At 50.1% G+C, this 24,565-nt stretch overlaps 11 protein-coding genes across 11 annotated transcripts; 6 read left to right on the plus strand and 5 right to left on the minus strand.

Annotated features, from left to right (window-relative positions):
- Positions 1–429: 429 nt before the first annotated feature.
- Positions 430–2,776, plus strand: N7477_005905 (FAD-dependent oxidoreductase; the record flags this gene model as incomplete). Its single annotated transcript, XM_056967568.1, has 7 exons — positions 430–455; positions 525–588; positions 727–820; positions 877–980; positions 1,033–1,719; positions 2,030–2,348; positions 2,466–2,776. The coding sequence occupies 7 exons, from the start codon at positions 430–432 to the stop codon at positions 2,774–2,776; spliced, it is 1,605 nt and encodes a 534-aa protein (XP_056822322.1).
- Positions 2,777–3,264: 488 nt separating this feature from the next.
- N7477_005906 (TVP15 family protein) lies at positions 3,265–3,866 on the plus strand (the record flags this gene model as incomplete). The annotated part of the gene is made up of 4 exons (XM_056967569.1): positions 3,265–3,284; positions 3,385–3,481; positions 3,568–3,640; positions 3,694–3,866. 4 exons carry the CDS (start codon positions 3,265–3,267, stop codon positions 3,864–3,866), a joined length of 363 nt encoding a protein of 120 aa, XP_056822323.1.
- Positions 3,867–5,610: 1,744 nt separating this feature from the next.
- Positions 5,611–7,307, plus strand: sreA (siderophore transcription factor SreA; the record flags this gene model as incomplete). The annotated part of the gene is made up of 3 exons (XM_056967570.1): positions 5,611–5,915; positions 5,977–6,488; positions 6,544–7,307. The coding sequence occupies 3 exons, from the start codon at positions 5,611–5,613 to the stop codon at positions 7,305–7,307; spliced, it is 1,581 nt and encodes a 526-aa protein (XP_056822324.1).
- Positions 7,308–7,715: 408 nt separating this feature from the next.
- N7477_005908 (CapA family protein) lies at positions 7,716–8,846 on the plus strand (the record flags this gene model as incomplete). The annotated part of the gene is made up of 1 exon (XM_056967571.1): positions 7,716–8,846. One exon carries the CDS (start codon positions 7,716–7,718, stop codon positions 8,844–8,846), a length of 1,131 nt encoding a protein of 376 aa, XP_056822325.1.
- A 197-nt stretch (positions 8,847–9,043) lies between these two features.
- N7477_005909 (PTH11-like integral membrane protein) lies at positions 9,044–10,509 on the minus strand (the record flags this gene model as incomplete). Its single annotated transcript, XM_056967572.1, has 4 exons — positions 9,044–9,432; positions 9,618–9,984; positions 10,047–10,114; positions 10,167–10,509. Coding segments are annotated over 4 exons (1,167 nt in total), but the record flags the coding sequence as incomplete, so codon positions are not given.
- Positions 10,510–13,932: 3,423 nt separating this feature from the next.
- On the plus strand, positions 13,933–14,758 carry N7477_005910 (putative nucleoside-diphosphate-sugar epimerases; the record flags this gene model as incomplete). The annotated part of the gene is made up of 2 exons (XM_056967573.1): positions 13,933–14,192; positions 14,263–14,758. The coding sequence occupies 2 exons, from the start codon at positions 13,933–13,935 to the stop codon at positions 14,756–14,758; spliced, it is 756 nt and encodes a 251-aa protein (XP_056822327.1).
- Positions 14,759–15,083: 325 nt separating this feature from the next.
- N7477_005911 (uncharacterized protein) lies at positions 15,084–15,908 on the minus strand (the record flags this gene model as incomplete). Its single annotated transcript, XM_056967574.1, has 1 exon — positions 15,084–15,908. The coding sequence occupies one exon, from the start codon at positions 15,906–15,908 to the stop codon at positions 15,084–15,086; it is 825 nt and encodes a 274-aa protein (XP_056822328.1).
- Positions 15,909–17,484: 1,576 nt separating this feature from the next.
- Positions 17,485–18,810, minus strand: N7477_005912 (aminotransferase class I/II-fold pyridoxal phosphate-dependent enzyme; the record flags this gene model as incomplete). Its single annotated transcript, XM_056967575.1, has 3 exons — positions 17,485–17,814; positions 17,864–18,006; positions 18,057–18,810. The coding sequence occupies 3 exons, from the start codon at positions 18,808–18,810 to the stop codon at positions 17,485–17,487; spliced, it is 1,227 nt and encodes a 408-aa protein (XP_056822329.1).
- Positions 18,811–19,248: 438 nt separating this feature from the next.
- bioDA (adenosylmethionine-8-amino-7-oxononanoate aminotransferase) lies at positions 19,249–21,835 on the plus strand (the record flags this gene model as incomplete). The annotated part of the gene is made up of 5 exons (XM_056967576.1): positions 19,249–19,430; positions 19,481–19,574; positions 19,639–20,969; positions 21,022–21,608; positions 21,663–21,835. The coding sequence occupies 5 exons, from the start codon at positions 19,249–19,251 to the stop codon at positions 21,833–21,835; spliced, it is 2,367 nt and encodes a 788-aa protein (XP_056822330.1).
- Positions 21,836–21,887: 52 nt separating this feature from the next.
- N7477_005914 (uncharacterized protein) lies at positions 21,888–22,895 on the minus strand (the record flags this gene model as incomplete). Its single annotated transcript, XM_056967577.1, has 3 exons — positions 21,888–21,983; positions 22,033–22,396; positions 22,453–22,895. 3 exons carry the CDS (start codon positions 22,893–22,895, stop codon positions 21,888–21,890), a joined length of 903 nt encoding a protein of 300 aa, XP_056822331.1.
- Positions 22,896–23,486: 591 nt separating this feature from the next.
- Positions 23,487–24,515, minus strand: N7477_005915 (sulfotransferase family protein; the record flags this gene model as incomplete). The annotated part of the gene is made up of 4 exons (XM_056967578.1): positions 23,487–23,784; positions 23,835–24,136; positions 24,187–24,382; positions 24,439–24,515. 4 exons carry the CDS (start codon positions 24,513–24,515, stop codon positions 23,487–23,489), a joined length of 873 nt encoding a protein of 290 aa, XP_056822332.1.
- Between the last annotated feature and the right edge of the window lie 50 nt (positions 24,516–24,565).

Below are 24,565 nucleotides of genomic sequence, written 5' to 3' on the forward strand. Positions count from 1 at the left end.
GCTATTCCTCCTTGTCCATCATGCCACACACTTCAAGCTCGATGGCTCCCTGTGGCATGGTCGAGAATGCGGAGACGTATCCAATACGGTATGTGCCCTGTACTCCTCCGCGTCTCCACCTTGAAGACTTTGGCGCGTCTAAGGTAACAAACGTGTTTGATTCGCTTGGGCTCACACCGCCTCTCGCGCCGCCACCTGAAATAGCAGAGGACCAACACTGGCTGTACCGATTGTAAATTACCCCGAGCGACTCCATTTCTTTTATCAAATTGAAAGATAACGTGGGATTTCTCACCCCGCTCGAGATTAATGTCACCTTGATACCTCTTGAATCTTTCTCGCTCAATTTTGTTATTTGTCATCTTTTCTTCTGTCAAATTCTTAGATTGATCAATTGGTCTGACCAGGGAAGACAAAAGCGAATACGACATGCCGAACAATATCGTTGTTCTAGGGTAAGGCTATCCCGGCTCCATCCAAGCAAGGAGATGCATGCATGAACGTTGACTTGATGCATGCAACAGAGCTGGTGTATCAGGCCTAACAACGGCCTACCTATTATCCAAAGATCCTGCCAACCAGGTCACCGTGCTCGCTAAGCACATGCCCGGAGACTATGATATTGAATATGCGTCACCATGGGCCGGCGCTAATTACATGCCGTATGCGCCGTTTCCGCACTCTTTGTAGCATAGCTAACGATGTCTTTCAATTAGTGTCGGCAAGGAAGGTAGCAAGCATCAGGAATGGGAGCGAAATACCTGGGCCCCATTGAAAGCGCTTACGGAAAAGCACCCTGAAGCTGGCATCCACTTCCTTAGTACATAGTTATGCTCCGAGCATTGGAGGAGACTTGTGGGCTAACAGGAGAACCAGATACACTTATTTACAACCGCAAGAAAGACCAAGGCTCGGCTACAGGAGACTGGTTCTCGGAATTGGTGAAGCCTAACCCGTGGTACAAGGATGTTGTACCGGACGTAAGACCAGCAAAAGTCGAGGTTTTAAGGAACTTGCTTACGGTGTCTACAGTTCCAAACTATTGCTAAGGACAAATTGAGCGGTGAGATGGATAACGCCCAACAATTCACCTCCGTCTGCATCAACACCGCCGTTTATCTCCCATGGCTTGTGGGTCAGTGCGTGAAGAATGGCGCAGTCTTCAAGCGAGCAGTCCTAAAGCATATAACTGAAGCTGCCACTGCCCACCACACAGGTCAACCCGCTGATGTGGTAGTGAATTGCACGGGCCTAGCATCCAAAACACTCGGCGGAGTCGCTGACGACAAGATGTACCCTGCCCGCGGCCAGATTGTGATAGTCCGAAACGACGCAGGTTCGATGTACTCTGCATCCGGAACCGATGACGGACCAGATGAAGCTTTGTACCTAATGACCCGTGCCATGGGCGGTGGCACTATCCTAGGAGGTACTTATCAAAAGCATAACTGGGACGCATTGCCGGATCCAAACATTGCCAACCGTATCATGAAGCGAGCAATTGCAGCTGCTCCACAGCTTGTGAAGCAGGGACAGGGAATTGAGGGTTTGGATATTATTCGCCACGGTGTTGGTCTGAGACCACTTCGCGAGGGTGGCCCTCGCCTCGAGAAGGATGAAGTGGAGGGTGTTAACATTGTGCATAATTATGGCCATGGTGGCTTTGGGTATCAGGCATCATTTGGCTGTGCCAATGAAGTGGTGACCCTGGTTAAGGAAGTGCTGCAGAGCAAGACTCGAGCTAAGCTTTAAGCAGTGGCGAGCCATAGGGAATCAACATCAAGCGGGAGGCTTTCTCCATGCCATGAAGTAGACCCTACTGTGCAATCATGACGTAAAACATGAAATGAAGCTCAAGTGTGCCCTTTAGCATCTTTATGAACGTTCGTGCTCTAGAAAGTGCTATATAATGATGTCAGAATACTCATCAAGTCTTAAATACTCTTCGAGTTCAAATCATTCGTGTTGAGGCAACTCTGCAGTACCATATTTTGCGGTCTTCGTAACCACCACCATGCCGCAAGTCCAGGACGATGATTTGGCCCTTCGAGTCCAGAAGGTGCTTAAGGAATTCGGCAGTCCACCACTAGCTGGGACGCCACTTGCCCCGAAGGTATCTTCTCCGGAACCCGAGATACTGCTTGCAATGATCATCGATGCGATGCTTAAGTCACGCCCGATTCAGCATGACCTTTCACGAAAGACCGTCAATCATCTCATCGAAATGGGCTATCACGACGTCAACAAGCTGTCGGAAACTACCTGGGAAGAACGCACGGACGTGCTGCGAGAGGTGGATATAATCGGTATCGAGAACAGGCTGCGACCAACTTGGGTGCGCTGGCGGAGTTTGTACAGGATAAATATGGTATGTGCTGGCACGCAGTTATACTACTCAGCCCTAGCCTACCCTGAAGATGGGTTTTTATCATTGTTGCCTGAATGCTAATCCAGCGGATCGCTAGACGGTGACCTCAACAAGCTACTCGAGCGGGGCGAGGCTGAAAGAGAAAAAGTCGGAACGCTGATTAAGGATATCAAGGGTGTCGGTGATCTGGCGGAAGAACTGTTTTTGAGTAATGTCCAAAGTGTCTGGCCCTCTATGGCCCCCTTCGTCGATTCGCGGAGCCTTAAAACGGCGGATGAGATTGGGATTGGAAGAGATCTGGAAGTTATTTATGACGCAGTACAGCATGACCCTATGAAAATGAGCCAATTGGCCAACGGGCTGTCAACGGTGCGTCTAGAGCATAGGCAGCAGGACATTACTATGTAGAAAATTCAAAGGCTTCGTACATCATTGCCGCGTTGGGCTCGTATAAATTAGCGGCGGCGAGTTCATTACGTGAGTCGCTGCTGATTCAGCCACTGGACTTGGCCGACCCGCTGCTTGCTACAGCCGCAGCTGTTTCCCTCTCTGCCCCTGTTCTATCTCTCCATTCATTCAGCCGTGACCTGGTTTGTTCTCCCTCTCTTTGACTTGTCCCTCCCAGGTGTGTTCGAACTCAAGTCCTACCCCGTTCCCCGAATCACGAAGCGCGAATAGCGGTGATTTATTTGCTGTGGACCTTGTCCACGCCATACGCCACGACTCGGCCGATCCAGAGAGACTAACAAAAGAACTAGCGAATTCACGAACCGATCTCCATCTCCTCCCGCGCTCTCCGTTGCCAAGCTTATCGAATATCTTGCACTGCGAAAATAGACCTCGAGGCCCCGAATCTCACTCCCAATCAAGTGGAAAGCCCAGAAAACACCATCGCAATGGACTTCTCCAACATCTTGTATGTCCTCTAAATCCCACGTTGGATGGCGCCATGAATCTTGCCTTGAATGGTTGGTGAGCAAGACAGGACTGAGCTTGTGAACTAATAAGCCAAACAGCCGCCTCGTCAACATCGCGATCGGTGTGGTTATGGTGCTTGGCGGTATTAGCCAGTTCTTCCCTGCCTCCATGAGCTCTATCATTGTCGGCATATACGTGATTATCTTCGGTCTCGGTAAGTCGCGTGCGCCAGCGCATGACGAACCAGTACTAACACAGTCTCAGTTGTTAGTGGTCTTGAGTTCATGCCCAACGTTCCCGACTACGCCTACCGCTACGCCTCGTTCCTGTTCTCTTTCCTCGGCCGCGGTGTCTGTACGTGATTGTGCTTTTCTCTGTATCGTCTGACACATGCTGACTTCTACTAGTCTACATTTTCGTCGGCTGCATCATCCTCCACGGACACGTTCTGCGGGAGATTGCTGCCTCTATCATTGGCATCACCGGTATCGCCTATCTTGTCCTCGAGTTCATTCCCTCTATCGAGCCTCCCTCCAACATGCGCGAGTCGGACCAGGGTTGGGGCGCCGAGCAGGTCTAAGTGGCTTGCTCCGGTGAACGAAGATCCGTTTGAGATGGCCTTTGTGGGTCGCCCTCAGCAATGGATCTGATCGCCGCGAGATATACGAATACTCAACGAGTGTTATGACCCGGAGACTCGGTGCTCACATGTGCAGGCACTGAAGATTGCGAATAGTGGAGGATCGGTTTCATGTCGAGATCCCTCAGGGATAGTCCATTTGGGAAGCATCTGTATTATATTTCGTGAATGAGCGTGTGGCTAGAGCTCTCGTATGAAATGACATTGGAGTGGATCGTTCTTGGCTATGGTGTCGTGGCTTAGATCAGGGAAGATTTCACGTCACGTATGGGACCCCTAGAGATCATTCTGCCCTAACCCTACGAAGTACAGACCAAATGCCACCTTGGGACCGAGCACCAGCAATTTTGCTCGGATCTCCGACACCGGCAGAAGGTACATTGTCTGGAGGCTAAGTTATCTTAGATACCTAAGATAGGCCTAAGATGGACCAAATAAATTCATATTTGGGTCAAGTAACAGCGTAGCCGAAGAGAAGCAAACAAGGCAAACAAGTCAGAATGGATCCAACGGAAGAAACTGACAACTGCCGAGAAGCCAATGAAACCTCGCACATTACAGCTGACATTCGCCTGATGAGCCTTCCGCCAATGATAAAGCCGACAAAGATGCTTGCCTGCGCATTGACCCGCCCCGGCCTCACTTGGGAAGGTGCAATCCCACTGATTTCTTCCCCCCTAAACTTCATCTGGACTCGGTGGAGCCATGTAGCATACGATCTGGGGATTGAGTAAGAGGCAAGAGGGAAAAAAAAAAATTTAATTGCCGCTAAGGATCGCTTTCAGACAAAAGAACAGTGACAAGATCTACTAAGAGTCAGGCGCAGAAAGAGAGAGGAAGAGAGGGAGAGATTAGATGAGATAGAGATAGCGATCCTCGGCAGTGTGATTAGACCGATATGATAGCCTCGTCGATCGCCCCCTTCGTAGATCGATAAAACCAACTCCCCGTATTCCCTTTTCCCCTCCCTTTGATGTGCTCGATAAGCAGGCGTTGGGATCATTCCAAGTCTGCACGCTTCTCGTTCTTTTTCCTTCTTCCCCTGGTCAAAACACACTTGACACCTCAGACCACCCAATCTGCGCCTCCCCACTTCCCTTATCTTTCTTCCTTTGTTCTTCTCTCTTCTCTCCACCTCGACCCTCTCTCACCCCCTTCCTAACGCGGTGTGATCACCCATCTTGCAGGCCCCTAGCACTTAGGCCCAGTCCTACTGTATACTAAGCTCTTTCGGCCTGCCTCGCCGAATTTTCCCCACAGCGCCAAAGTCAGTCCTTTGCACACGTTGTCAGCTGTCGCAATTGCCATCACCTGACTCGGAATCTTTCGTTCGCCACACTCTTTGATTATTTCGTCTGCTGCAAAGACGACCCTGTCGTCTATTTGACGATCGCTATCTAGCGTGCTATTCATTCCCCTTCGGCGCCGCCTCCCCCGTCTTACCTTTTGTTCCTATCGGCTGCAGTCACTCCGTTTGCGTGCTTCCACCAGCAGACCAGACCGACTTTTGACCTCTGCTCTATTGTGTCTGATACCGTGAATTCGCTTTTTTTAACTGCAGTGCGGCAATAACCCTCACGTCCAACCGAGTCTCTACCCTCCTCTCGCTTTTAGCCTATACACTCTTACTCCTTGTCCAATCAGACTGGCCGACCACAACCCCCGGCCTGACAGCGAGGTGGTAATGTTAGCGTCCGTCCCACACATGGAATCGGTACGCTCTTATTCTGGAACGCCCACTGGCTCCATGCGACAGCCATCTTGGGAGGACTTGGACGCTGCTCAGCAGCTGATCTCGTCTGCGCAAGCGGGTCGCGAACACCTCACTCAGCACCAAGGTGATGCTTCTAGTCTCAAGGCATCACGGAGTCCTCCGCCAAATCAGGGATTGGTGACGGGCCAATTGAGTCGGGAAACATCCGCTAGTGCGCAGGACAAAACGTCGCCAAGAGCACAGAAGGATACCTCATTTTTAGGACACTCTTGCAGGTAAGTTCTCTTTTGCTCGGTGTTCATCTGACTGGTATAGAAAGGCTCACATTGGATTCAGTAATTGTGGAACGAAATCCACTCCACTTTGGCGCCGGGCTCCCACGGGAGCGATGATCTGCAACGCCTGCGGTCTTTATCTGAAAGCTCGGAATGTCGCTCGGCCCACGAAACGAAATCGCATGCAACAAGGCCCCGAGGCTAACAAGCCGGCGGTGCATAACCACCAGCACAATCATTCGACTCCGGTAGAGGGAGGTTGCAAGGGCTCTTGCCCCGGTGGTGGAAGTTGCAATGGTACCGGTGGAGCAGAAGGATGCGATGGCTGCCCGGCCTTCAACAACCGTATCTACAAGGCTTCGCATCGCGGAGCCGCACCGGTTCACGGTTCATGGGGCCGCACGTCAGCCCCTGAGGCCGAGTCTTTGCCTCTGCCTCAAGAGCCGGAAGCTCCCGCTAAAAGCAACCCTGCCGATGGCAACTCGACGCTGGTTGCATGCCAGAATTGTGGAACGACTGTGACTCCTCTGTGGCGACGGGATGAGCATGGCCATCCCATTTGTAATGCCTGTGGTGAGTTTTTTCTGCGACTTTTGGTTCTGCCGCAGTTTTCGCTAACATCCAAAAGGACTGTACTACAAGCTCCACGGCTGCTATCGCCCCACAACGATGAAAAAGTCGATTATCAAACGTCGTAAGCGCGTTGTGCCTGCTTTGCGGGACCAGTCTCCCACTGCTGCTACCCAGTCCTCAAATGGATCATCTGTATCCCCTGAGGCATCCCCAGCTGTCCTGGCTCATCATGATGAGAATTATCGCTACATGAGCAGCGAGCCTATGGAATACCCGCGCCCTACTTCGTTTGCTCCACCTCCAGTGGACTTCACTGGCTTCCACATCAGCTCCGCTGCCGTCCCACTTCACACTCTTCCCAAACTGATGGAGCCAGAGCGCCTCGGTGATTCTCCTGGGCCACAATTTGGACGACGCTCTGCGTCTCCAAACACTCTTGGCCTACCAAAAAAGCGAACCATCGCTGAAGCTTCGGAAGCCGACCCGATTGCGACCTCCTTGGATTCCGGATCGAACCAGCTGCCACCCATTATTTCTTCGACTAACCCCTCTCCTCAAGGCCGCCTGAGCTCGATCTCCTCCATTCTGAATCAAGCAGATCCCCACGCCCGTTTGACTCCCCCGCATATCGGCCGGCCTCAGGCATACCAGCCCCCCATGGCCTCAGCATCGAATCAAGCGCAGACTCTCCCGGGCATCTCTTCTCTCTCAGATCCTGTCGCCGACCGCGAACGCCGTGCTAGATTAGAACGTGAAGCTGAACAGATGCGTGAAATGCTACGTGCTAAGGAGCGCGAATTGGCAGAGATGCGCCAATAATTCCGCAGTGATCACAAAAGTGCTCCATCTGTGACGACTTGAACGAAAACAAAAAACTTTTTATCATCTCTTATTTTTCTTTTCTGTGGGGTTCATCCACTTGACACAAGGCGCAAATACTCGGTGATTTGCGCATGATACCACTGAACGCTTGGCCGGGATGGAATGGATCGTTGAACTGTGTCACTATTCAAAATTCTAGAAGTGTTAGGAATGACTGTACTCTACTAATCAATTGCTTCTCTCGATGTTCCTTCTACCATACCATCATGTTCTCGATAATTTAATGTATCTAAATGGTGCCTTCGGCCCGCTTCCATGAGTCTACCGATGTCATCATGACTTGATATGAACCCAGCCCAATATCAACTTCCATCATCCCAAAAAAAAAAAAACAACCTCACCATCATGAAACCGGATTTCGTGAAAATGGGAAAGACACATACCCTCACATTCACCGGCGACGTAATGCTCGCCCGCCTCATCGACCAACTCTACCCTACACACATCCACGACCCATCCTCCGCCGCCACCGCAGATCACTTCAGGGAAACATACCCAACCCTATCAACCGGAACCTACAATCCCTCCTCACCATGGGGCACAACCCTCCCCCTCCTCCGCAATTCAGAAATTACGCTCATCAACCTCGAAACAGCCGCAACGACATCTCCAACACCATGGCCTGGTAAAGCGTTCAATTACCGCATGCACCCTGCCAATCTGGCTCCTATCTTGCGTGCTGCGAAGGTCGGGTATGTTGGGTTGGCGAATAATCATACCCTTGATTTTGGTGTTGAGGGATTATTTGAGACTATAAGGACCGTTCAAAGGACCGGAATACCATTTGCCGGGGTTGGAGAGAGTCCTGAGGAGGCACGTAGACCTGCTGTATTGAAGTTGGGACGGGAAGGTCGTGGATTTGAGGTGCTTGTTTATGCGGCAGCGGATCATCCGAGTGAGTGGGGTGGTGTGGACGGGTTTCACCTCGTCGATTATACGTTTGAGACGAGGCGGAGGTTAAAGGAGCTTTTGATGTCTGTTGGTGCGAGATCAAAGCCGGCGTTGAAGATATTTTCAGTTCATTGGGGTCCGAACTATACGTGGGAACCTGGAGAGAAGATTAGGGGATTGGCTCATTTCTTGGTCGATGAGTGCGAGGTCGATATTGTACATGGTCATTCGTCGCATCATGTTCAGGGTGTCGAGGTTTATCGTGGGAGATTGATCGTCTATGGATGTGGGGACTTTGTGGATGACTATGTTGTACATGATGAGTATAGAAATGATCTTGGGGCCTTGTGGAGGGTTAATGTCAAAGAGGGAGAGATGGACAATGGGAAGGGTAAGCTGGTGCTTGATCGCTTGGAGATTTTTCCTACACGCATTGAAAGGTTCAAGGCAATGCTGCTTGGAGTCGACGATGAGGATCATGAGTGGGTGCGAAGAAAGGTTTCGATGCTTAGTATGGAGTTAGGGACTCTGGTACGCGAGAACATTGGTAGTGAAGGTCAAATTGTGGTTGATATTGATCAGTGAAGTCAAGATGTCATGATTGGTCTCAGTGTTGAGTATGAAAAGAATGCGGTATGTTCAAGATAGCCACCCATTTACCCAGCCGTTGGAAGACATATACAAGAATGAAAGAAGAGCGTATCCCGTCGCTGGGTAATCGTAAATAGAAAATATAGCCCCTTCTTAAGCTCCATAGAGCTTGAGAGGGAAAGAAAAGAACCTCATACTGGGCTAGAGACCAGGCGCTTTTCACTGGCACTATCATCAAGCTTGGTTGTCTCTTGCGAGACGGTCATCTCAGTGGTAATCTCAATGCCCCCAAGAGAGCCATGGCTTGAGCGGTCACCGTGCTTGACATTGATCGAGTACATGTCATAGTCCTTGTCCATGTTTTGGCTGAATAGCTCAACGCGAGGCGAGCGACTGGCAGTTGCGTCTTTTGTAGCGGTTTTTATGGTTTGTCCGTAGGTGGTGTAACGGTTATGACTGTTGGTAGAGAGCAGCTTGGGAAAGATGCGGCTAATAATGGGCCGAAGGAAGGGAAGACAGGCGCAGATGATGGCGACGTTACACTCTGCAGCGGTCCAGTAAGCAGCTCCAACGTTACTATCTTGGGGATTGTTAGTACAGTGTTCACGAGTATGGAATTAGGTGAAGCATACAAGAGGTGTCGGTGCTCTGGGCGACGAAGCGAAGACTGGACAGACGAAGAATACTCGTAATGACAACACTGATGATGATTAGTTCTGTCAAGAAAAAAAAAAGCAACAGCAAAAATGGAAACATACAGAATACCCATAGCAAAGACACCCATTAGAGCAATCTTCTGAACACGCGGAAGTTGGAGTTGCACCAGCAAGGGCATAGGCAAGATGAGAAGGGTCACATCTGTTGCAATGTTCATCGATGCGTTGAAGAACCAGACTGCTTCGAAGTTGAGACAGCTTCCCGGCAAATCGTGGTCCCAGAACTTGGCCACGGGCACGCAGTTGACGTAGCCACTAACAATAGCCCAAGATGAGTATGTAGCCACAATAGCCATGACGACATGACAGGCGATTCGGAAAGAGCGAGCGGGGAAGATGCGAAGATATTGGAAAAGAATGGAAAATTTGGTGAATGCTAGACTGGCGTTGTACATAGGGATTGCAGCCCATAGGCACTGTGGAAAGATCATTAGCTCTTTTATTCCGACAAGTGGTATCGAAGGACGTCTCGGCACACCTTCAGTTGCTCTTGCAGAATGTGGGGGGCAATTTGATCAGAGTGGACACCCATTTCGAAATGGAATTCTAGATGCAGTCAATTAGAACAGTGTATGGGTCGCAGAGTGAGAGCTCTTACGTGCAGCCACGAGGCCAAGGTATATGATAGAGAAGACCAAAGATATCAGAATGGACCAGTCTTCAAGCCCAGTAGCTTTCATCAATTTCAGTCGTGCAAATAAACGCATGGCGACTATGACAGCAGCAATGCTCGTCAAAACTGCTGTGACGACCAGAGCTCGTTTTCCCCGGGCGTACCCATCATCATCGCTCCGGGGAATTTTTCTCGTGAACAAAAGGTGCCATGATTTGCGTTGGAAAGATCGATTGCGATTTGATTGATTGTAAAATGAGGGGATAATTTCTTCAAAGAGGGTGAGGGTTTCGGTCGTTCGCGCCCAGCTTAGAGGACCACGGCAATCCTCATTCGGAATTGTTGGATTATTGCATGGGCTGCAGGGTGTTGGTTGTTTGATGTTAAGGAAAGTCGATTGAAAGAGTGACGAGTGGAACTGATCAATGGACAAGCGGGGGATAATGCTTTTGAAACCGGCTCTGGAGCTTGAGTGATCTGTCGACTGTGGGTAGTTCGCGGTGTGTTCATGCAAAGCATCATGCGAGATCCGTGTTTCGCTTCATTATGATCTTCTTAAAATTTGAATAGTCGCTCAACTAGCGTAGGGAACTTGGCGATCTCCGCGAAAATTCCACAATTTGGGACTGTCATGCACCTGATGTTTTGGTTCAATTGCGCACAATGTGGCCCTTGGTGGAGAAAGATTCCATGAAAAGACGCCTCAGCACGCGGGTTCCCGCCGTCGACGTCTCTAGCGCGAATTCAGCTAGCTAGGCCGACTGCATCGCCGCCATCAGTGGGTTTGATCTTCCTCAGACGGGTCCTGTGCCTCGTTCGGGCGCAGATCCTACTCAAGAAAGGCATGCTATGGCCCCACGACCTTGGAAACAACGGACCTGTCTACTCAAGTTCCCCTATCGAGTGTAGCTGCCAAATTCAATCGAGCACCCCTCTTGCTCGTCATGACCCACCGTGGATCATATGCTACACTTATACAGGCCTTCGCCGTTGTTGCATCGTTGCCGGTCAATGTATAGAGGTTACACCGCAAGCATGAGACTGCACTTTATCCTTCCCCCCTTTTCTCACGGCTTAAAAACAAGACAGGGTTTAGATGGGGATGCCATGGAAAGAGTCTAAGATTTTCGTATCAAAACTATATGCAAGCTCGATGTGACCTTGCACAATTAAGTTTGCAAGGTACCCCGACGTTAGACGTGATAGAAAATCGTGATTTTCGCGTGGGTCTCTTCCCGTCTCGAGGTCAAAACGCCCCCTCATACGAAATGACTCTACTCCGCTCTACCTCGATTTGTTCCTCTTCCACCCATCTCTCCATGGTCCATGAGACACACTATTTAATTCTGATCCAGCCTAGCGCAAGCGTCTATCAATTTCAAGGGTGTTTCCAACACTTTGGGAATGTCTCAGTCACGTTGGACCCACTGTCAGTCGCCTCAGGAGTCTGCCCGCACTTGCAAATGCCCCAGATACATACCACTTAATACCACTGTAGATGTCTGCACTTTGACTTGAAAGGCCTGGGAGAGATTCTTACCCTTGGTCATCCGGTACACGTTCGTAAAGCTCGGCTCCGATCTTGACATCCTTAGTGCAGGGCTTCGCCGTCGTGGTTACCTCGGCCCCTGATCGCTGCGCCTTCACCATCTCGGAAGCGCTATTGAAGCCTCTGCGGAGGAAGTGATCGCCGGGCTTCGGAGATCGTTGCCATGTGGCTTAGATTCTGTCCAATAGCTTCAATTGCCACGCAGTGACAAGTCTCATTGTTTGCAGCGTCTATCCAAGTTCCTTGCGGAGCGTCCTCCCTCCTTTCCTCCATTTCCTATCTGTGCAGCTGATCATTCCAACATGCTCAAGGCCTGGGCTTGCAAATCAAACATAAAACATGAAGACTTTCTTCACGTAGTATATGGCCTAGTTGTCAGGCAAACACATGTGTGAGAGGCTACAAGTTCTGTGTCTGGATGGCTGAACTAGTCGCTTTCCTCATATATCATACAGTGAGGGTGCTTTCCAAGCCCAGTGCGGAAATGACGTCAATCAATGAGACGACAAGTCAAACTCGCTTGGTGTAAGTAACAGGGTCATGCCCACAGGGGAGATAAAAAAAATTTATGACTATGGACTATAGACTTTACCTATGAAGTGGAGCTGTGGCATTAGCTAGCTCCTATCTGAAACACTCATTATGAATTTCGAGATACATTCTTCTCAAGTGGCATTCAATTTGGCCGTATAATAAGAGAAGGATGAAGCATGGGCTAGCCATCTTATAAATAAGATACATGGTCTCGGGGGAGAGAATGTGATTTAGTCTTTTCTGGTAAAAGGAATTGGAAAGCTCGGAAGGGGCTCCAGAATCTCAATGTAAATCTCCCTTAGCTCATGAAAACTTTCTCAGTACAATCAATTATTAGCAATCATCGGACCTGCACAAGATTTCCGAGAGGTTTGCATGATTCAGCATCGATGATGAGCTGGACAGTCACTTTCCATTCTATCCATAAGCCATTGTTCCAAAACCGCCCTATCATGTATCATAATAAAACAGAACTCATGTTCCTATACAAAGAGCATCTTATGGTACTTCACCCCATTGGATCTATGGACGGCTCATCACAGGTTCATCTAAATCATGGAGATACGGCAGACAAGCTTCAGAGTCGTGTCAAGAATTCGCAAGGCTCTGAACAATATCCAAATCCTCAATGCACAAACTGCTTATGCGCATGACCTTCAAAGACACAGATGACAAGGTTCTCCAGAACCTGACTTCCATCGTGTGCGCGTACTATGCATCTGCCGGGTGGGCTTTCTGAGGCATGTTGCCGACTTGCTTGCATTCTTTTACTACGGCATGCAGAGATGAGGGAGCCCGACAGGCAATGGCAAAGTCTTCTAATGAAAATTCATTTTCCATCAGAGTCCTTCCGAAACGAAGTCCCGACAGCACAGCCTGCGCATTTTTGGTGCACAGACGGCTGGAGGGGTCCGATAGTATAAATCAAACCCGCACTTAATCTCGAGCTTGTCGCGTAGCCGGGTCCTTCTTTTTCACAGTGAGCATCAGAAGTGATCGACAGTAAGCACGTGATACATCGTGTAGCGATTGGAAACAACACGAAAGGTTATTAATGGACATAGGCTCAATTATTGCAAGTTAGTCACAGCGAGTACAAGAGCATATTTAACAATGTAAGCATTATAATTATTAACCTGGGCCTTGCTACGCCTGGACATCACATTGAACGAATGGAGTGTCACAAATCAGTTTCGTGAATCGAACACAAATCGGACTTCTTAGATGTAAATGGCCATGAATGGATCAGATTGACTACTACGTCGCTAGATCCCCTGAAAGAAGACACCCGACGCTCCGACCACCGGAGTCCGGATTCCGAGATGACGCCACGTGATATAGACTGAGACTGGTCAATGTTCAAGTAGCCATCGTCAAGATACTTATCTCTCTGCAGTCATTTATATGTAGTCCATGAAATCTGGAAATCTAACACATCCAGTAAAGCTGACTTATCGTCAAGGTAGCTCTAGAGGCCGTGTTACGAACATGAAGACAAACTCCGGTCATCAAGCCTTAATACCGTGTAACTCCGATACGAAGGCTGATGGCTGATCTCAGCCACTTTAAATATATATACGTCCAGGTCGAAGATGACCACTTCTATCAATCCATCATTCTCCTAAGTTACATCGATCACTTCGGGACAAAAGTCAAGAAAATCTCGAAATGCATCTCGTTCTGACAGGCGCTACTGGCCTAGTCGGCTCCTCCGTCCTAGACGCCATGCTCAAAAACACGAGCATCTCTAAGATCTCGATTCTGAGCCGAAGAGCCGTGCCCATGGCTGACGACGCGAAAGACCCGCGTGTCCGCGTCATCACACATCGTGATTTTAAATCGTATGGACCAGAGGTCCTGGACCAATTGAAGGGCGCCGAAGGATGCGTTTGGGCCTTGGGAATCAGTCAAAGCCTGGTCAACGCAGAGTACGTTCACCTGTCTCTCGTTATTTCGCAGAGCGTGTTATATGAGAACAGAAGGCTGATAGTGAAATAGCGAGTATGTCAAAATCACCAAGGACTACGCGCTTGCTGCAGCCAACGCGTTCTCGACGCTCGAAACTCCACAGCACCCCTTTCGCTTCGTATATGTATCTGGCGAAGGAGCGACACAAAATCCGGGGCGATTCTCACCAATCTACGCTAGAGTCAAAGGCGAAACTGAGAAGCTCTTGGGAGATCTATCCCAACAAAATCCCCGTATCCGAGTCGACAGCATGAGACCTGGATTCGTTGATTTCGCAGCTCATGACTCTATCAAGCCCTATATCCCGACGCCAGGGATCTCCCTGAGGGTACTTCTGTCTATCGTAGGTCCGCCTGTTCGGGCATTTTACTCGCAAGCGCAATCTCCGACAGAGCAGCTGGGTGGATTCTTGACCGAGATGGCGATGGGTCGGATGGAAGGGAAATATGAAGGTGTGGGTGTATTCAAGCTTGGGGGTAGCTGGATTGTTGAAAATAAGGGTATGCGGAGGATAATGGGATTGTAAAGCGGTCGGAGCCTTATCTAACAGCATGTATATCAGTTTTCTTGGCTTCAAAAACTTGTAATTAATACCCCTGTTCATGAGATACCCACATCAGTGGATAATGGAGAGCTTCATTTGATTACAATCGTGGTCCCAGACAATAGATCTCAGTGCTGTATTGGTTGGCTGGTGTGATACAAAGATCATGATAGCAAGTTACTATCAAGGATTGAAATAAATTGAGACATTGAGCGTAAAGTGAGTCTAATTCATACCATTCGCTAACATTATCCATAATCCCCACCGATTTCAAGTGACATGCTCCTTCTCCTCCTCTTTAGGGATACTAACCCAAATCACCGTCACCTATGCGGCAGTCAATTGAGCCCCCAGTGCAAACCACCAAATGGCGTGCAGTCCCTTCAAATCTCGCCAGCAGGGCCAGTATCAACACGAGTACAATAGCATCAGCGATACTGGTCATAATTGCGGATGACAGGTTTTGATTAGTGACCAGTAAACTACTGGCACTTCCTTGGTATGACCTGGCCACATTACTTGTGATGAAAATCGAAGCAGCAGCAAAAGCCAAGTCGGGCCCGAATGTCACTAGCGCAACTCCGGGGAAGGAAAGCTTCCAGTACATCGTGTCCGCAGTCTGCGGAAGGAAGAATGCAGGACCGAGAGTGAAGGCCAGCATGGACACAGTATAGATATAGTGGCCAGGGACGATGTGAAGGGTTCTGCTCACGATCCACGTTGCGAAGACACCCACCACAGCGTTGGGGATATGGTATAGCGCGATGTCAATTGGGCTGGCAAGCTGAATTCGTAACCAGAACTGGATCGCATAGAACTGCCAGGCCCCGAAGAACGAGCCGAAGCCCAGGAAGTAGGCAATCATGAGAGGGGTGAATCCAGGTGTCCGCCAGAGTCGATTTGGAATGAGAGGGCGAGTGGCTACCTGCTCAGCAAAGAAGAGGCCAACAAGAAGGAGCAATCCGACAATAATGAGCACATAAGTGTAGGGAGACCATGAAGCGACGGGCCCCTGTGTCAGGCCAAATAGCAAGCAGACACATCCGCCCGCCGCGCGCAAGCGCAAAAGAAAAGGATGTACCGTGACGGGGTCAGTGAGAACACGCCGATAATGTTCCAGACACCCAGCCATGCAAATGCACCCGCCATGAGGCTTTTCGGGGGAGCCAGATCAGAAAGAGACCCTGAAATGACCACCGAAAGGCCGTTTGCACAGTTAAACGCACCCACGGCCCAGGGAAGCTGCGTGTTCGTGATGCCCAGCGCGGCTTTCAATTGCTCTTGCGGAGCAAGCATATCTCCGAGCAGGAAGGAAAAGAGCATTAAGCCCGCTGAACAAACCATCACCAAGATAATTTCAGCTGTGAAACTCGATAGTTCAGGCGGGACACTGCCTCTTTTGGGGCGGCAATGCCGCCTCGTCGGCTTCCCGGCATACCGAAGACGATATCGAGTATTTACGATTTGTTAGTCGGCTGCCGATGGGGCGCAAGCTCATATCCATCTTCTGTAGTCTGAACGATGCTTGTGATAGCCTTCTTGGTATGCAGAGCGTCTTTATCGAACACGCTCAAGCTTCCGAATCTCTAAGAGGGTCTGGGGTTTGTGCCCCGGTCGCCGGGGTAGCATATTCTCTTGTGTATGAGACAGATGAGCGACCTGAGTCAGAAGTTGCATCTCCAGACTCATGGGCATGCTCGCTACTTAAAACGAGTGGATTTGAATGTGTGGGAATCTGTGGAGTGTTTTGTAGAGGGACCCCGTGGACCGAACTGGAATCTGGCTGCCCAACTGGCATCCTGAATAGATCGTGAAAAGTACGCCAACCTGAGGTTGGAATATGATGGGAGGTGGAAGACGTAGGTATTATATGCACCAGTTTTGAGGGATTAATTGGGCAGCATTGTGGCGAAAGTGTAGAAATATCTCATTAGATGATCCAAGACGAGTGGGGTGAGTGGAGCACATCTGTTTATCCAGAAAAAAAAGTCAAGTCAGAGCTGCGATAAAGAACAAGGAAGCGGGCACCAGGGATTCATTAAACAATCTTTCGTCCCTTGCGGAGGCTTGTGTGGCAGTCAAAATTGCCCGCCGATCCACCGTTTTGACGGGCTGAGATTCAACGAAGATGATCTATTGCGACGAGTTCGGGATACATATTTCTCCCTCAGATCCATGTTGGCGCAATGATGCGCAAAGAGAGCATCAAGATCATCGGGGAAAGGCACCAACAATCATTGCAGATAACCTGAGACACGGTGGGCGTCTTCTCCGACTTCGCGAAGCTGTCGACGGAAACCAACTTCCCGGGGATTGCTGATCAAGCATGTAGCTCTAGCCAGCGCTGGTCCACACGGCTCAATCCAATGAACTCGGTGATATAAATGATATCTCACACACACTCGCACACACATATACATATATAGCCAGTGAGCAGACAACTCTTGCGCAAGTATTATGAATGAAATTGGATTCACGGCATTCTTCGTACCGAGATCATGGTTTTAGGCCAGACGGAGGAGGGAGATCTGTCACAATAAATGAGCATTTACAAACTCTTCTTGTCATCACATCCTGGCGACGAGCCTTCCATGGAGGATTTGACTGAGCCTCTGGACGACTACAGCCCAGCGTTGTGCTTGAAATCGGTTGAAGAAGTGAATGTTTGCCTGAGCGGACTTGAAGATATCGAAAAATATCATAAAATATCATAATTTAGCACCCATGCGCAATTGGGAATCTAGCCACCTCTGAACGAGATCTACCAAACCATCAATTTCCTCTTCGGTATTGCCCGCATGCAGACATACACGCACACGTTCCTTTCCCTCCGGAACAGTAGGAGCCATGATGGCTCGTGCGATATATCCATGCATCCGACAATGACTTGCTAGAAGACGTGGCTGCGATGTCCTAATCGAGAAAATGGGGGATGTTGGGAAGTGGTCGACCTCAAATAGCGTGACTGATGAGTCTATCTGGAGACTGCCCAGGCGTTGATGTAGATAACGGATTAACCGCTGGAGGCGTTCTTGTAACTGCTTTTAATCAGTACGCGCTTTGTTCAGTACATGGACAATCACGTACCTGCTCGGTCTCCCCCGATGATAGAAGCTCGTAAGCGGTGCGGATGGAGGCCAGGAATGGGAAGCCGAGAGCGGTTGTATAAATTAGACTCCTGGCGTAATTGATGAGGTAGTCTCTCGTTTCAGACCCACAAAGAACCACGGCTATAGAGATTAGCAGTGCCCAGAAAGATTGATGGACAGGTGGAAAATACCTCCATGACTCGCTAGCGCTTTCCCGAAAGTATGTACACGGATGAAGATTCGGTCTTGAACACCGAGTTGCTGTACCACACCGGCTCCCCGAGGCCCGAAGACACCCGTCGCATGCGCCTCGTCGACAATAAAATAGCCGTTCCCGCGGGGAAGGAGGTCGTCAACAACCGCAATGAACTCCTTGAGAGGCGCCATATCCCCATCCATACTGTATATGGATTCGACTAAGATAAAGACATTCCGCGATCCATTTTGTACCTCAAGGTCAGTAGCAATTTCGGTCTTGAGAACCTCCCTCAAAGCCGTGGGAGAGCTATGAGTAAACATCTTTCTTTTCCCAGCCCGGGAGAGCCTCATACCCTCGTGAACACTTGCATGAATAAGCTCATCGTACAAGATGACATCGCCTGGTTGAGGCACACTGGAAAGGACGCCCACATTTGCGTCGTATCCGGAATTAAACAGAAGAGCCATTGGCGCTTCATGGAATGCAGCAATGAAGCGCTCCAGTTCCTCGGCATAGGCAGAGTTGCCGTCCAGTAATCGGGATCCCCCGCTGGCAAAATGGGTATTTTCTGAGGCATTGTTCAAGTGGCCCAGATAGCGACTTCGGTACGCCGGAGATGTTGAGAGGGATAAGAAATCATTGGACGAGAAGTCCCTCCCGTCTTGCGGCACGAGTGTTAGGCTGCGGCGGGCTTCCTTGGCCTCTCGACGGACCAATGCAGTCTTCAGAGAGTCGACGAGAGTCATGATCGACGTGAGGTCGGATTGTTGACGAATCTCAGTTGAAGGGGGGAGTCGACGGTTAGTCACGGGGTGGTTCCTGGGCACGGCCGATGATGATCCGCACTTTAATTCTCTAGTCTCAGGGACGGGCTACAACGGAGAACACGTCCGCGGGGACGGCGCGGGCAGACAGGGATGTCGCGAAGAGTCGGAGACATTCTAGACGAGATCCCACCTTTGACTGACGCGGTACGATAGAACTTAATTCCAAGCCAATCTCGTTGGGGATCTCACCGGGAAATTCAACCTCGGTGATTTTGGGGAGTCACCCCTGGGTGGGTCCGGCGATGGATCCACGATTCGTCAATTGACGTCAAACTTCCCGTAATCGTGACCGACGGTGACTTGAGTACTGTCGAAGAGCTGCAGGCACAGTCGTTCCTCTCGTTATCCACGTCCAAGATGGCCCCGGTCGGTGCTGGGCTCTGGCGCACTCTGCGCGCCCATCAGGTGTACGGCGCCAACACCGATGTCGGCAAGACCATTGTGTCAACTGTGCTTTGTAATGCGATCCAACAACAGAAGCAGAAGGCGGCCTTCCTCAAGCCGGTTTCTACAGGAGCGCTGGATGATGCGGACGATCGGTAGGAGCGAGACTTGCAATTCTTCGAGCCATTCGAACTGACGGTCGCAGGCACATGAAGCGCTACGGGGCTGGGACGCTCACCAAGTGCCTCTACCAGTTCGAGGAGCCGGTGAGCCCGCACATTGCCGCGAAGCTGAAAAGTGTGAGTAGATACTTGTCTCCTCTATATTTCTGTGGGGTTTTTGTAAATTTTTAAACTTGAACAGGTCTCGGATGACGAACTGCTCTCATCGATTCACAGGACTCTATCTGACTGGGCCCGGTCGGACGTCGACTTCGCTCTAGTGGAAACAGCGGGCGGCGTGCACTCGCCAGGTCCCAATGGCAACTCTCAGGCAGACCTTTACAGGCCACTACGTCTTCCTATTGTCCTCGTTGCGGACTCTCGACTAGGTGGAATTTCGTCCTCTATCTCCGCCTATGAGTCCCTGCTTCTCCGCGGCTATGACATCCAGTCCGTGTTGTTGTTCCGCGATGAGTATTATCAGAACCATGAGTACTTGCGTGACTTTTTCAACAAAAAGAGCATACCCCTGATACCTTTACCGGCACCTCCGGCCAGACCTCTGCAACTAGATGCTGACTCGCGATTGCGAGATGAAGAGGCCATGTCTGCCTACTACCAAAAGGTTTCCCGGGAGTCCGAGATTCTCCGCCTCCTCGAGGAAATGGCCAACAAAAACACGCAACGAATTGAGCGCCTAGAGGAAATGCCCAAAAGGGCACAAGATCTGATCTGGTATCCATTCACCCAGCACCAAGGCATGTCCGCCAAGGACATCACAGTCATCGACTCAGCCCACGATGATTATTTCCAGACTTTCAACTCGAGCGCCTCGACTCAACCAGAAAGTGAGCTGCGTCCTACCTTTGATGGGTCTGCATCATGGTGGACTCAAGGCCTAGGCCACGGTAATCCAGATTTGTCTCTTTCCGCCGCTTATGCCGCCGGCCGATACGGCCATGTCATGTTCGCTGGCGCGGTGCACGAGCCTGCATTGTCTCTGGCTGATCAATTATTGAAGATTCTCGACAATCCCCGCTTTGCCAAAGTCTTCTATACAGACAATGGAAGTACCGGAATGGAAGTCGCCGTCAAAATGGGCCTTCGGGCCGCGTGCGACCGGTATGGGTGGGACGCTAGCCAGGAAAAGATTAACATCCTTGGTTTGAAGGGTAGCTACCATGGCGATACCATTGGTGTGATGGATTGTTCCGAGCCCTCTACCTATAATAAAAAGGTTGAGTGGTACCGTGGTAGGGGTCACTGGTTTGATTTCCCTCTGGTCAAGATGATTGATGGGATTTGGACTATTGAGGTTCCCAAGGAGCTGAAAGCGGAGCTGGGTGGTGATGCCGAGTTTGACTCATTGAATTCGGTGTTCAATCTCGAGCTGCGTCTGCAGTCGGATTCTGGGCAGCGCTATAGGGACTACATTCGTCGGACCATTGAGACATTGGTACATGAAAAAGGGATGAAATTTGGTGCTCTGATCTTGGAGCCTGTTCTCTTGGGCGCCGGAGGAATGCTCTTTTGGTAAGTTTCTATAAGACTTATGATGAACAACCACTAACTGTCACGATCAAAGTGACCCGCTCTTCCAGCGCTGCTTGACAGATGTTGTTCGCGAGAACCCAGATTTGTTCTCAGCCCAAAATAATACCCCGAAATCATCACCATCCTGGTCTGGCCTGCCCGTCGTCTTTGACGAGGTATTCACCGGCCTTTGGCGCCTGGGACGCGCATCATCGGCATCTTTCCTAGGTGTTCACCCTGACATTGCTGTCAATGCCAAGCTTCTCACCGGTGGATTGATTCCTCTCTGCACAACGGTGGCTAGCCAGGAAATTTTTGACACATTCTCGAGCCCTGAAAAGAGCGATGCTCTCCTCCATGGCCACAGCTACACCGCTCACGCGGTTGGGTGTACTGTCGCCAATGACTCCCTCAAGACCATGGCCAACATGGATCTAAATGGAGCATGGGATGAATTTAAAGCAGACTGGGGAACAGATTGGGATGCTAAATCTGCCTCAGCGACGGCAACAAGCTCAGATGTATGGAGTGTCTGGTCGCAAGGTCTATTGAGCGACCTCTCATGTGCTGATACCGTGGAGAGCGTATTTGCCATTGGTACTGTATTGAGCATTTCGCTACGGGATGCCCACGGTGGAGGTATGTCTCTCGCTGGACGAACTGAACTCCAGAGCCTGAGCTAACATCTCATAGGATACACGTCTACCGCGGCGAAAGGTCTTCAGCAGAAGCTGGCCGTCGGTGGCGACCAATTCAATGTCCACTCTCGGGTCCTGGGCAACGTGCTCTACTTGATGTCCAGCGTGACTTCCAAGCAAGACTCGTTGAAGGAGATGGAGAAGCTCCTCCGTTCGTCCCTCTTGTAGCGGAGTTTAGAAGCAAATTAAATTGTGCGTTGCGAAAAATGAAGAACTTCTATCACAGAATGATCATGACCACACCTAGTGCCATTGCAACAGCAGAACCTCCGAGGACTGCACCAAAGCCATCCCAAGTAGAAGCCTTTAGGCCCAACTCTATACGCCGCATTGGATGTGGAAGCGGCCGTATTTGTAGCATTGACCCTGAGAGGACCAGTAGACCCCGTAGTACCGGTGGCCGTTGAATTGGCTTGCACTTGATGTTTTGTAATTCCAGCTGCGTCCATATCAGACTGATGATGAATCATCGTAATGATAGGAGCGAAAGACACAGCAGTCAAGAAGCGCTCGGCCGCAACAGGAAAGGTTGTCGAGGAAGTCGATGTTGACGCGCTCACGAATGAATTGACAGGGTATGTGTTTGTCATCGTGGTACCGGAATAGACATGTGTCCAGGTAAGCGTCTCCCAAACATAGTCATTATCCACGTAGACATCGCAGCCAACGGTTGGCTTGTAGCTTGGGACAAGGGCCGTGCATTGACCAAGGCCGTCTGGAGTCATAGAACTAGGAAATAAAGAATGAGTCTTGAGTTTTCTAACTAAACACGGCTGTTGACATACCTCGGACAACAAAGCACCATTGTCTGACTCGGTTCCAAAGCACTCGCCAGCAAGGTCGCCGGCTGTTGCCAAGAAGGTTCTTCAGTCTCAGGAGTCACCAGGTATCCGGAGGTACTGAGAGTCTCATCGTCACGTTCAGCAATACCAATTGTTTTCCAGTCGAGAGGGCAGTGCAGTCCTGGCGAGTAGTATCCATCAGAAGCGATCCACTTCTTCTCATCGAACCATGTTGCGGATGTGGTGGTGCCGGGCGGCAGACAATCCCAGTCACTCGTCGATGTTGGACAAGCAACCCGATATTGCACCTGAGTTATATCGCCGTAAATCGCGGCGAGTGAGAGTCTGTCTGTCGCCGTACAGCTAGGGGCTGGGGTGAATGTTGTCGTGACGGGGCCGTAGTTCTCGAAGGTCCAGAGTCCGCCATAGACGGCTGCGGTGGTCATGCCTGCGACTTCTTTTTTTAAAAATGATAAACAATTGTTACAATCGTTCGGGAAATCCTTTAAAAGAGGATTTGAGAAAGCAGCGAAATGAGTGCATAAAAGGGGCCACGTCCATTCCAGTGTAGGGTCCAGTAGCTTTTCAGCCCCCGCATAAAGTTGGACTGTTAAATTACCAAAACTGTTAGAGGCCTTGGTAATGGTTCAATGAGGCTAAAACTGCTTGGCTTTCAGCGGACTATCTCCTCCGTTCCTCTCGCTAGCCAAGCAAATTGCCGGCCTGGCCGGCTTGGCAGGGACCGCGTCAAGTCTGTACCCCGATCTAGGACCCTCTTGGGTTAGTAGTGTCTTACAGCGTCGTCTGGAGGGGGTCCTGGTGGCTCTTGGCGTCCTGGTGGCTCTTGGCTTCCTTTATGGAGGCTCTAAAGATGTGAATGAAGTTAAGCGAGGTGTGGATCATTGAGTTATGATTTCTTGCCTTCGAAAGGGGCTAGTCGTAATGAATTCGCTACTTGACATGTGAAAGGAGATTTATGATCTGAATGTCAGGATTATCTTGATCAAACATCAGTGGATGGTTCATGGTTCGGAAATTCAAAGCTTCTTGGCGATCGCAGTGGAGAGGGCCGGCCCATGCTTCCAGGCTGCCCATCCCAGAGCGCCGATGGCCGGGACTGCGATCGTGGCAAGTCTGATGATCGCCCTAGTGACCATCGGTTTGATGAGTCCCGCAACAATGGCCTCAAATCTTGCAGGCTCGTTACGGTCGGGGTACTCTTGATCGGGTATGGGCATTTCGAGGAACGGGCAGATCTGCTCCCAGCCAAGTCCATTCTCGAGCCTGATATAACAGAGACGTTCGGCAGGGATTGTTTTTTTGGCCATCTCGATACTATGGATGTTAGTGAATAGAAGCCCATTTAACAAACCCATGTCACTCACTACTCAATGTAATTCCGCCGCATGGCAATTGCGTTCTCGGGCTCACCAGGCTTCGTTTTGTCCGAAAGTGCCCAGCATATAGTTTGGTTCAAATTTAAGAATAAGTTCAACGGCCCATCGAAATATCGAAGAATCACAAGGGGGAAGCTATCTGCCATCTTCTTCGTCGCACCCGCCGTCTTATTGAAGGAAGCAACCCATTTATCAGGATCTCTCTCCGTGAGAATGAACTTGACATTGGGATCATCGGCATAGGCCTTGATCGCGGACATCCCAAAGAAAGATGGAACTTCAACCAAGCACTACAACACATTAATAAAAAAACCAAGGGGAATGATAGAGAGCATTTTACATCATATTCAGCGAACCATTTCTTGAAATCGGCATCCGAGTATCGTTGTATCCCAGAGAATCGATTGTGCTGTGCTGTGACTGCTTCGTTCATGATCTCCATGTGAGTTACACCATGGGCGAATAGACATTCGACAGAATGGTAAGCTTTGAAGCCTAGAAATTGCAAGGCTCTGTAGAGGCCTAGAGTTCCCGATCTAGTAAGAAGACCTCAGTATACTAATGATATCTCCGGGAAAATGTTGATATGTACCGGCTCGGACTAGCAACGATCAACTTCATTGGCCGCTTGCTGGCGGGCTCACCTAGCCTGTCGATTTTGCGCGACATCTTGGTGGATTGAAGGAGTAGCGCCCGGAAATGACATTGAGGTGAAGATA

The sequence above is a fragment of the Penicillium maclennaniae genome (genome assembly GCF_028827695.1).
Source record: "Penicillium maclennaniae strain IBT 15551 chromosome Unknown utg000005l:1.0-2652337.0:1.0-2654196.0, whole genome shotgun sequence".
Taxonomy (NCBI): Eukaryota; Fungi; Ascomycota; class Eurotiomycetes; order Eurotiales; family Aspergillaceae; genus Penicillium; species Penicillium maclennaniae.